The sequence below is a fragment of the Hipposideros armiger genome, unplaced genomic scaffold, assembly GCF_001890085.2.
Source record: "Hipposideros armiger isolate ML-2016 unplaced genomic scaffold, ASM189008v1 scaffold_482, whole genome shotgun sequence".
In the NCBI taxonomy this organism is placed as follows: Eukaryota; Metazoa; Chordata; class Mammalia; order Chiroptera; family Hipposideridae; genus Hipposideros; species Hipposideros armiger.
Genome location: NW_017731832.1, coordinates 1,371,045 through 1,383,100, shown reverse-complemented (window position 1 = coordinate 1,383,100; position 12,056 = coordinate 1,371,045). Strand labels below are relative to the sequence as shown.

The window sequence follows — 12,056 nt, the reverse complement described above, 5'->3', positions numbered from 1 at the left end:
TGCTGATAGGGGAAGGTTAGGGTTTCTGCCCTACCCCCAGCCTCCTTCCATGCCCAAATCAAGTTTCCTTTCATGAAATGAAATGAGGAAGAAGATCATACCATGCAGGCACTTTTACTGTTCAGGGCAGCGTTTTACAATTCGGAGTCCCTGCCTGCTGTTGACCAGCATGGTCTCTCTTATCCGCGTGCTCCCGACCCAAGCCTGGTTTTGGTACCTTGGAAGAAGGGTGGAGGGTGTTGACTAGGGCAAGCTTCTAGCAGGACTTGGTGGTAAAGACCGCCAGGCCTTGCTGTCCTGGGGGTACGACTGTCAGGGCCTCCACCTCCCCTCCCCCACGGGTGGGCTTCTGGAAGTGGATCTCCAGGATGTCGTGCAGTTCCGGGCCGTCCAGGACATCCGGAATGTTGAGCACCAGCACCGACTGGGGCATTGGCTGGGACCTGATCTGGAAAAGGAGCCAGGAGATGAGCAAACTCTCATGAGAGGCAGGGGCTGGGGGCAGAGGTTGGGGCAGCCAGTGCCCAGGGGAGCATGGGAGGGGCAGGAGGCCTGGCGAGGCTGGCAGCGGGTAGGTCAGTGGGGGTTCGGGGCTTGGATCCTTCTTGAGCAAGTTTCTGGCAGGCAGACAGGTTACCTGGCCCAGCCCCCATTCTCTGTTTTCCTACTTACCTCAGCCTTCTGGATCTCCCCACTCATGTAGGGAGACACTTTCAGAGGGCACTGCTGCCCACCCAGTGGCACTGTGAACTGACCAATCCGGCACAGGTTCTGGGCCACTGTGGGGACAGAGGGGTGGACCTTTAGCATCAAGGGCTTTCCCCCTCAGGCCTGATGCATCTGCCCTAATCTCCCCAGTGGGGCCCTTACCTTCATCCTTAGCGAAGCCCATCATGACACCCCCATGTAGCAGTTCCCGAGTTTCCACATCACCACCCCCATTCTTGGTCTTGCCAAAGAAGATCTCCAGCTTGTCCAGCAGCTCCTCCTCACTCAGCCTGAGTCCAGCAGGAAACCCACTGACCAGCACTTTCTGGCCACTCATATAGCTGGACACCTAGGGGGAGACATGAAGGAGTGGTTCCAGGCACAACCCCACTCCCCCGTGCTCAGATGCACGGTGCCCCCTGCCTGTCCCAGAACCCTGCCATTCTATCACCTGGATAGTGGTCACCACAGGCAGCTCCAAGGGCTGGACTTGCACACGTAGCCGGCACTCTTCAAGGTCGATCTTATGCTCCTTTTGTTGTAGCACCTGAGTGGCCACTGGGTGGGGGGAGCAGGGTCAGTACTGGGAAGCCTCCCAGCCTCCCTCCCCAGTGTTTCCCTGAGAGCTTACCCTTGGGGTCATCAAAGTTGACCAGAGCAGAGCCTCCAGGCAGGGGGTAGCAGATCCGCAAGTTGGAAACCAAAGACTTGGGCACTTCCCTGCCCTGCTGAATTTGTCCTCGGAATACCAGTGGGACTTCAGGCACTGGGAATGGGACCTAGAGATTGGGGAGGGGGAGCTGATGCAGCCTTCAAGGGTGGGAGAGTTCCCCACTCCGAACCCGGGAGGAAAGTGTCCCCAGTTCCAGGTGATTGATACTTAGTGCCAGGGATGAATACATTCATTGAAAGAAGAGCTAGATAAATGAGTGGATGAATGCAGGTCAAGCCTGTCCTGGCACATTACATGCAAGATCTTTGTCCTCACACAAGCCTGTGAGGTAGGCAGCTCCACTTTACAGATAAGAAAACAAGTTCAGAGAGTGCAAGTAACATACTTAAGGTCACACAGCAAGGAAGTGGCAGAAGGAGGAGTGAAACTAAGAACTCCCCAGCTCTTTCTACCAGGCCACATCCCTTATACCAGCTCACCTTGTCTGGGGGGCAGTTGCTGAGCTTCCTTTTCAGCTCCTGCAGCCGCATCTTGAGGCTGGCCTGCTCCTCCCAAAGGAAGCGGAACAGGCTCCCATTGCAGAATGCCTATTAGAGCAGAGGGGAACAACCAGATTTCCACCTGCCTTTCCAGAGAATGAACAAGCCCAGGGGAAGGGGGTCCCAATTCCGGACTCTCCAGAAACAGCATTGATGCTTAGCCCAAGAACAACCCAACCCCTTTACCCGGCCTGGGCTGGTTTTGTCCCCCTCTACCGAGGACATGGTGCCTCAGCCACTTTCTGAAGAGCAGGAGCCTTTGCAGCAGCCATGACTGGTTCATTCGAGACCTCGAGTTTAACAAATACGGATTGAGCTTCTGTTGTGAGGTGCTGGGCACTGACACAGGGCAGTGGAAGACAAGGGTCCAGCCCACAGGCCTGTACAAAACTGGACCCAAGAGTGTGCACAGTCAAAGGACAGCAGAAGTTTGGAGGAGGGACAGTCCCAAAAGGGTAACACAACTAGGGAGGCCTCCGGGAGGAGTGGGGGCTTAGAGTTGCAAAATGTCACAATACTCTGTATTAAGCACTAATTATATGTTAGGCACTGTGCTAAGCCCTTTCTATGAGTTGTATCACTCAGTTCTCCCAACAACCCTATGAGATAAATACCCTCTTATCCTTATTTTACAGATGAGGAAACCCGAAGCTCAGAGAGGTTAAGTGACTTGCCCAAAGTCATTTGGCCCTAGGCAGTCTGACTCCACGCTGCTAATGTGCTTTACAGTGAAGAAATCAAGCCCAGAGTTGGGGAATTATTTACCCCACATCTCCCAGCCTATCCATTTACTGCCACCCCTTCCACTGTTCCAAGCAGCCTTTCAGGCTCAGTATGATTTGGAGCAGGTCCAGAGAGAGAGAGAAAGAGCTGACAACATGGGCAGGATAATGACACCAGGGATATGAATAAATGCACCTTTGTTTGTAAGCTGGAGCAGATACCAGCTGGCAGAGTTCACCCTGTGGATGGGAAGCCTGATAAATAAGGTCAGCCCAAAGTCTAAGTGTGAGCTCACTTGGGGAGACGAGTCTGTCCTGGTCATCTCTGTATCCCCAGTGCTCAGCAGAGTCCCTGGCACAAAACAGGCATTCAGCAAATGTGTGTGGAATGAATGAATGAATGAAGTGAAAGAATGACAGGAAAGGAACATATTACAGAGGGCATTGAAGAAATTCAGTGAGTTCACTTTATTTTAAGCAGAGGAAAACTAGGGCTTGAATAACGCTGGTTTATGAGTAGTGAGAAGGGTACCTTATTCTTTATATTTCTGTAAATAAGGGGTTGCAAATTCAGTGCCTACAAGGGCCAGTTAGATGACATCAATGAGTCAAGGCACCCAGTGTTGTACGATAGGGAGTGGTAGGGACTCTGACAAGCTAGAGAGAGTATGTCCCCACTAAAGAAGCAACCTCTTCTCAGTTCTAACCAAGTTTTTTTTTTTTTTTTAATTGGGGAATTGGGGGATGGGAACAGCGCTGGGGGATTGGGGGAAGGGGAACAGACAAGTTGCTGTCCTTTTGTTCTTCAGTCTAGTTGTGGAGGACGATGCTTCACCGGCCCAATTTGGCACCATCATTGTGCTCTTCCCGGGCGAGGCAGATCAGTCACCGGCTTCTGGACGGCCGCTCACAGCGACTGCTGGCTACTCACGTTGGCTGCTGGCTACACAAGGCAGCCCATGGCAAACCACTGCAGCAGGGACTGCAGCCTACGCCGTCGCCGGCGACTCACAGCAGCCCAGCTCCAGGTTGAGCTGTTGTTCAGCATCTTAGCTGTAGAGGGCAGTGTCACTGGCCCTCATATGTGGGATCCGAACCGGGGCTCTCTGGCGTCCCAAAGCAGTTCTTAACCAACGCGCCACTCGGCCGGCCCTCTAAACAAGTTTTTTTGACATGGGAATGTGGTCCCAGTATCCCCTATCTTTCCATTTTTAAGGGAAATCAGAAATCTGGATTTTTATTTGAAAATTTAAAAAAATATATGAAAAATGAAATACATTAGGGGCCTGGATTCAGTCCTCAGTCCATCCTCTTTCTACTTCTGTTTTAAATCTTGATCTAATTATATATAATTGAAAATCTAGTAATTGGCAATGCTATTTAATAAATACTAGCTTCATAAGTAGGGTATTTTAAAGAAAAATTCAAGCAGGGGAGTTTAGATGTGATATCAGTAGAAAATGGGGAACTAGTGAAGATTTCTGAAAGGGGAAGTGAGGTTATAGACACCGTGTTTAAAAAAGATCCTGGCAGTGATGGCAGGATGAACTGGGGCTGGAACCGTGGAGTGAGAAGAACAAATCCAGGCTCTGTGGCTCTAGTTCCCACCGATGTGACAACGGGAGCTGACCTGGGCCTCTGGCAGCAGGCACAAAGGACCGCATATGGATGAGTACATTTCACAAGGACAAGCCCACAAACTCTGGATGTTTATATTAAAGAAATGTTAATATTATATTAACAGAGGGGAACAGACTGGAGAGACAATGCCACGTTGTAGACCTGAGTGTCTGAGAGTTTGGTATAATGCCATTGACTCAGCAGGCAAGGAAAGAGACCCAGTGGTTACTGAAGACCTGCTAAGTGCCAGGCACAGTTGGACTCCATCTTATTTAAGTATCACAACACTGCCTCCTGTCTCCAACTCCCAACTGAAACTTCTCTTTTACAGGACCCTCTGAAGGACAACACAGGCTGATTGTAGACTTACTTGAATTCAACTATACAGGCTATTTACACAACATGACAACATGGACTCTAAATGCAAGCCAATGTCCATCTGGTGCTCAACTGAAAAAAAAATTGCAACTCAGTCTACACTGAGCTCATGAGAGGCTGTACATTCTGGGTATTTTAGAGATGGGGTCACGATGTAAGGTTAATTTTGACTACGTACATGCTTCTGCCTTACTTGCTGAGTTTAGAACCTTACCACCTCATAAGATAAAATCTCATGCTATCTGTGTTCATCATGGGAGTATTGGGAGGCAGTTTAGCATAATGGTTAAGAGCACAAACTCTGGGCCTTACATCAGTTCCTCTTACAACTTCAAGTTATTTAGCTCCTGTGCCTTGGTTTCCTCACCTGTAAAATGAGCATAATAGCAGTTTGCACCTATAGACAATTTTGTTTGGAACAGTGGTGCCTGGCACATAATAAGTGCAATGTCACATAACCCCTCTTATAGATGAGAAACCTGAGGTTCATCAAGTTTAACTAATGGGCCAAAGTCAGTCAAACCCAAGGCCACTGAAGCCACATAGGGTCAAGGACAGGACTTGGTGGATAAGACTCTGGATTAGAAGTCAAGAGGATGGAAGAGCTCCCTGAGGGACAGAACTTTAAAAGTGTAATTTTTTCTTAATTATTAGCTCTACCTGATTTCAGTGGGGGGGGGAAAAAAGTATAATCTTTGAGGATACCTGGTCAGAGGTCAGGAGAGACAAAGGAATGCAGAGAAGAAATTGAAGGCGTGGTCAGAGATAAGCCGGGCCAGGGCCAGGACTGGGTAGTGTCAGATACACAGAAGGAGGAGGGATGAAACAGACCTGCAAGAAAAGGGCTACAAGAAGGCCACTCACTCACTGCTCACTTGCTTACTCAGTCACTCATTCAACATTAACTACCGAGCACCTACCATCTGTCATTCTCTATTCTAGGCTCTGGGGACACAGAAGTGAACAAAACAGACAAATCTTTCTTGTGAAGTTTATATTCTAGGGAATGAGCCAGACAATAAGCAGAATAAATAAGTAAAATGTACATTATGTCAGTGATAAGGGAGGGGAGGACAGAAAATGTTAGAGGACAGTTTTAAATGGGGTGATCAGAATAGTCCTCACTGAGATATCTGATCATATACTTGAAGGAACAAGCCATGTATACATGTGGGGGAAAGTTCTATGCAGAGGGAACAGCAAGTGCAAAGGCCCTGAGGTAGGAATTTGTCAGGTGTATTTGGAGAATAACAAGGAGGCCAATGTGGCTGGAACAGAGCGATGAGGGGAGAGTGGCTGGAAAAGAAGTTACAGGAGGAACGAGGTTGGATCATTCAGGGCCTTTTAACTAGACATGAGTGGAAGCCATAGGCAGGCTTAAATGTTAACAGGATTCCTTGGCTATTGTGTGAATAGGCTGATGTGGGGGAATTGGCAAAAGCAGGGAGACCACTTAAGAGGCCATTACAGCATCCAGGTGAGTAATTTTGGTGGCTTGGACCAGGTGCTAACAGTAGAGGTGGTGAGGTGCAGTCAAGATAGACTGAAGTTGCTGATGGATCAGAAATAGGGTGTGGAAGAAAAGAGAGGAGTCTGGGATGACTCTAAGCTTTTTGGTCTGAGCAACTGGAGGGAAGGGGAGCCATTTGCTGAGGTGGGGAAGACTGTGGGTGGAAGAGATTTGGGGCAGAAAGGGGTTATTTTGAACACATTAGGTATGGAGTGCCTATTTGACATCTCAGTAGACACACATAGTGACAGCTGCCTCTACCGATCTAGCATTCAGGGAAGAGGTTCAGGCTGGGAGTATAAATTGGGAATTATCTATGCAGAGAGATTTCTTTTTTTCTTTTTTTTTGCACAGGGGCCATGCTAATCATCTCTGTGTTGTTCCAATTTTAGTATATGTGTTGCCGAAGCGAGCACGATGCAGAGAGATTTAAAGTCACAAAACTAAACGAGAACAAAAAGGGGGTTGGTATAGACAGAGAAGAGGTCCAAGGGCATGCAATACTAAAGGGTTAGGGGAACAAGGAGAAGGCAGTGAAAACCTGAGGGAGGGAAAGGTGCAAAGAAGGGAAAATGAGTTTTAAGGAGGAGGAAGATGAGCCAGCAGCTGTGTCAAATGCTGCGTACAGGCCAACTAAGGTGAAGAATGAGAAAGACCACCGAAGCTGAGCAATGAAAAAAACAGTCCTGCTTATCATAAGGAAATGGCCAGAAGTTCATGTACAAAGGTGATTATTGTAGCCTTGTTTACAACAAAATTAGGAAATGTCCAACATCAGAGGAATAGCTAAACAAATATAAAATATTATGTAGCAAATAAAAGACATATTAATGAACATTTAATGACATGGAAAAATGCTCACAATAAGGCAAAAAAGCAAAATATAAAACTATATAAGGTACGATCCCTATTCTGTTGATTTAAAAAGTTTTAATTCATAGGATATTTATTAATGCATAAAAATGCATTAAAAAATCTAGGAAGATAGATAACAAAATGTTATTAATAAAGGCTGTCTCTCAATAATGAAGTTAGTGTGATTAAAAAATAAAAAAATTCCTGAACTCACTTTCCTTGCTTTTTAATATGTAAAGGCCCTTTAAAGGAGCAGTTTTAGCAGATAGGCATGAATTGGGGGTGAATCAAGATGGTCCTGAGGAACTGGGGTTCTGAAAAGGTTGGCAATAATATTAACAATAACGAACATATAATGAACACTTAGTATGTGCCAAGCAGTGTGCTAAGTTTTTTCTATATTAACTTATAGATTATCTAGTTTAATTCTTGCAGGTAGGTCTTCTTGTGAGGAAGTGTTACTATCATTCCCATCTTATAGATAAGGAAATGGGGCTTAGACTGACTGTAAACTTTAGAGAGGCTAATAACTTGCCCAGGGCCACACAATTGGAGGAACCAGGATTTAGAACCAGGCAGGTTGGCTCTAGAGCCTGTGGTCTTTGTTACATTTGAGGGGCAAATGGACAATGTCTCAGTGAGCGATCTGTGTATTTGTAATGGGTGTAGTATCAGAAAAGGAAAGACTGAAGAAACTGGAGAGGGGATGAGATTCATTCATTCAACAGCTGTTTACGAGTGTCTACTGCATGCTGGGTACAGTGCTAGACACTAGGGATCAACGGTGAACAGTCTAGACTGGGACCAGGCCTCACAGGGCTTAGTTTGAGTAGAAGCAAGCACCCGTCAGGAAATGGTGGACCACAGCAGACAGACGAAAGGTTAGTTCTCAGAGGAGGTACATTTCTAACCCCTGACCCAGATGAGGACCCATGATTAAGTTGAGATGGCAGTATATGAAGGGGGGTAATTTGTTGGGGGGAGCTCTCAGGAGGTAAGAGTGTGAACATTTCTTAAATGTTTAGAACTGTCATTAGAGCAGTTCTTAAAATTTTTTAGGTCACAGAACCCTTGAGTGTCTAATGAAAACTATTATTTTTTTTTTTTCTCCAGAAAAAAATGCATTTACACAAGGGATTCAAGAGCTCCTGAGGTACAGGTTGTATAATTGTCTTTGAGACAATAGGTTAAGGCTCTAACTCCACAGGGGAGAGGAAATCTCAGCCATTTCTCCCCAGACCTCATCAACTCTTATAATAGATGGGCAGGGAGAGGCTTGCCTGCTGCCCCTGCAGATTCCCAGCCGAGTGCTCCTCTACTTCTCCCCATTCCCAACACCCTCCTCCTCCTCACTTACAGTATCTTCAGTCACTGACATGGTCTGGAAACTGGTTGGCAGGAGCCGAGCCTTCAGAGCTGGACACAAAGTGGCTGAGTCCACCCGGACTAAACTCTTGCTTCTACCTTCTGAGGGGCTTTGCTCTTCCCCACCAGGGACTGAAATGCATTTAACGCAGATCTGAGCGCAGGGTTTGCTTCCACTTTCATTTCAGGGAAATCCCTGTCCTTGCACGCTCACACGCCCACAATTGGTTTCCCCACCCCTGGGAGGGGCCTTCCAGGCTTCAAGTTGACTTCACCCAGCTGAGGCCTCAGAAGTTACCCTACTAACTAAACTGAATTCTGGTCCCAATCAACCATTCATTCCCAGCCTATCAATCCCAGTGGAAGCCCATCTGTAGAATTTTGTCTGCTTTGCTAATGGGTGTTTCCCTAGAGCTCAGAATGATGCCCAGCACATGCATTGATAAAACAATTGAATGACAAATACAAGGACAGATTAAGCCCCTCCACCAGGTTCACAAAGCTGTAATAGCATTTGTTGAAAGCTGTTATGTGCCCAATACTGGTTCTATTTTACATGAATTGAACTCAATCTTCAAAACCCCACAAACCTGGTTCTATTTCCATTTTTACAGAGGTTCTAAACTTTTGAAGCACAGAAGTATATAAACTCACCCAATGTCACATTACTAGGAAGTGAATCATGTATTCAAACCTGGTTGGTTGGACGGTATTTGACCTTGGGCCTTGAGGCAGAGTGCAAAGAACTTGAAGTTTTAGTCAAAGAAGGGTTTAAATTCGGTTCCATTTTAGACAAGTTACTTAACAGGAGTCTCAATGGAGATGCCCAATATTTACATGAGAGGAGCCAAGTCAAAGTACATAGATTTTTACACCAAGAGTAAGTTACTGAGCTCCTTTCTCCACCATTCTGAGTGGAAGGAGCCAAGTGCAAGGTTTGGCTAATATAGGCCTCTGAATCCTATTGCTAGTTTCAACTTAGAACCAGCTCAGCTGGAGAGCCTATTTCATTAGTAAAACAAGGTTACAAGTATCCCAAGCTTCTTGAATCATATCCCTTCTTGCCAGTCTGCAAGACAGGCCTTTTGGGGACCTCCCTGGTACTATGAGGAACAGCTTCTCAGGACCTCCATCCCTATCAAGTGTGGTCCTCATTGGAGGAGCACCAGTGTCATTGGACAATTTACTAGAAATTCTTACCAACTAAATCTAAATCATAGGGTGGAATGCTGGTACTCTGGTTTGACAATCACCGTGCTGTTTCATAATTTCAGGTTAGTGGTTCTCAATTCAAAGTGCCAGTGCCCACTTGGGGGGGGGGGGAGGTGGGGTAGGGGTCTTTGGTTGTTGCAATGGGGGTGGAGGGGTGGCTCAGGTTCCCTAGTTGAATAGCCCTTTTGGGAAGTTCAGTAGATCCCTTTATCTGTTGAGGATAGCCAGATCATTAACAGATCACCAGGCCAAATACTGTAGTCCAAGTCTCACAAAGGCAGATTTAGACTTTATTTCATATTTTTATATTTTCTCACAGCCCCTCACCCACCACTGTCTCTCATCTTGTGATTGTTCTCCTTTCCCAAATTAATAATACATGCAACAGGCAGACACGGGAATATTTTTTTGACTTTTAATGACTGAAGCAAAAAAGATCTAAAACCGCAGCTTCTGGAAGAACCATTTGTTCTTGCCGGTCTTGTACCTAGAGGGGGAAAAAAAAGACACCAATGAGAACAAAGAGACAAAATTCTCTTCACAGTAATTAGAAATCCATACCCTAACATCCACCCCCAAAATCCACTTACCTCTCTTCGAACTTGACCTTGGCCTCCCGTCGGGCCTTGCGTTTCAGAGCAGGGTCTCTGAAGACATCTTTGTTGACAACAGTTTTGTCCAAGGGGATATCCACAGAATACCTGGGGACAATGGTGGGGAGGTAGGATCAGCCCGTCAGCTGCTAGGGCCTTCACATAGCCACCCAAGTCTTCCTGGGACACTGGGGTGCCAGAGTCTGACTCCATAGGAGTAATCATCAAAAGCTGTCCCAAAGTCCTGATATTCTTTTAAAATTCGCAATATTAACACTCATTTACAGATTCAAGCCATTGAAAAACTTCATACTTCTCAACTTTCCCTGACTACTGATTTTCTAGCTAAGAACCATCACTTTATTAGACCTTCTTCACTTTGATCACGGATGATGGGTGGCTTTCTACTTGGAGCCATAATATTTAGTACTGTTCAAGTTCTGTCTATGCAAGGTCAGTCCCATTATGACAATGCAAAAGCTGGGCAGCTAGTTGCCCCATCTCACCGCTTTCCAGCACCTGAGATACAGCTTTGCTCTTTTAGGTCAGCAAACTAAGCGAACGTGAAGTCCTGGTAGTCAACTTTAAGGCACATGCTACTGGGTTTTGGCAATTATTGTTCAGGACTCTTTCAAATCTTCTATTCCTTTATAAGCCTCATAGGAAGATAGTCTATGTGCGGCGCAATATTCCGAAAGGCCAGGGGACAAAGGGTCCGGCGGTCCAGCGGAACTGAGGTAGACTTGTTTTCACTTATTCAGCATATTTGAAAGCCTGCAACTATCCTGGAGTAGGCCAAATCCTATGCCTGTGTTTATTGTGAATGGAAACAAACTTTTACTCAACAAAGAATTTTCAGGTCAAAGAGACATCTTTGTTAAGAGACTGTTCAATCCTGCTTGGCCAAGTTAGGGCAATCACCACAGAAAATAACAAGAATGTGGCTCCAAGATGGATGAAAAGGCAAGACTGGAAACCACGACCACTTTGTAAGTGATGATTTGGAAATGGTGTCTCTTCCCCACTCTGAAATGGGTGCAAGGTTGTCTCCTTATTCAGCAGGGGAGAGAGGAGGGGAAAGAAAGAAAAAGCCACTTTTATTCCCAAGCTTGAAATGCTCACCTTGTGGGCATGAGATGATTGTAGTTATAAACTTTCACGAAGGATTTGATCTTTGACCTCTTAGCAATTTTCTTCTTGCCCATGGCAGCTGTCACTTTTCGGGGATAGCGGTCAATTCCAGCCACCAGAGCATGGCTGTAGGGGCGGTCTGAGGTGCCATCATCAATGTTCTGAGTGAGCAAGAATTACATTTGTTATCAACTGAGGGCCTGATTAGGCCTCGTGCTGGATATAGCCAGGGCACGTATAGAAAGGACACTCCATCCCCAAGTCTGAGACCCACCACTGTACAGAGAAAAACCACACAACACAGACACTAAGTATTATGTTACTAGGTTGTTGGAAAAGTCATGAGGTATTTTTGCAACGAAAAACAGAAAAAATACCTCATGACTTTTCTGACAACCCGATAGATGCCCACAGTAGTAGGAGTTATGGATAGTACTCATTCTCACCAGTAAGTATCTGGAAAGGTTCCTGGGCGGTAACAGATTTTAAAATAAGTTAACATTTATGAAGGGCTTGCTATGTGCCAAGAACCGATTCTTGGCACTTGACAATTCTTAACTCCCTCCACAATTGCACTGCTAGTGGTAGTTGCAGGGTTCCAAAACTGGCAGCCTAACTCCAGAAGCCAGTCTCAAGCAGATGAAGGGGAACCAGGGGTACACCAGTGTTCCCAAAATAGTCAAAAGTAGTGCTGTGTGTGGCCAGAGCTTAGGGACACCTAGAGACTAAGACGGAGGTAGAAGGCAAAAC

The 12,056-nt window shown here is 46.2% G+C and overlaps 2 protein-coding genes across 2 annotated transcripts; both read right to left on the bottom strand.

Moving 5' to 3' along the window:
• Nucleotides 1-104: 104 nt before the first annotated feature.
• On the bottom strand, nucleotides 105-8,578 carry IFI35 (interferon induced protein 35). Its single transcript, XM_019666990.1, has 7 exons — nucleotides 8,363-8,578; nucleotides 1,861-1,968; nucleotides 1,340-1,487; nucleotides 1,160-1,266; nucleotides 871-1,057; nucleotides 673-779; nucleotides 105-448 (listed from the first exon to the last, which is right to left on the bottom strand). Exons 1-7 carry the CDS (start codon nucleotides 8,381-8,383, stop codon nucleotides 257-259), a joined length of 870 nt encoding a protein of 289 aa, XP_019522535.1. The 5' UTR covers nucleotides 8,384-8,578; the 3' UTR covers nucleotides 105-256.
• A 1,405-nt stretch (nucleotides 8,579-9,983) lies between these two features.
• Nucleotides 9,984-11,482, bottom strand: RPL27 (ribosomal protein L27; the record flags this gene model as incomplete). The annotated part of the gene is made up of 3 exons (XM_019667002.1): nucleotides 9,984-10,069; nucleotides 10,173-10,283; nucleotides 11,298-11,482. Coding segments are annotated over 3 exons (345 nt in total), but the record flags the coding sequence as incomplete, so codon positions are not given.
• Nucleotides 11,483-12,056: the final 574 nt, after the last annotated feature.

Bases quoted from the DNA above. Each gene is read 5' to 3' on its own strand.
- IFI35 (XM_019666990.1), bottom strand. From the start codon at position 8,383: ATGTCAGTGACTGAAGATACT. The intron at 780-870 runs GTAAGGGCCCCA...CTGTCCCCACAG, and splicing joins GGGCTTCGCTAAGGATGAAG to TGGCCCAGAACCTGTGCCGG. The intron at 449-672 runs GTAAGTAGGAAA...CTCCTTTTCCAG, and splicing joins GGGAGATCCAGAAGGCTGAG to ATCAGGTCCCAGCCAATGCC.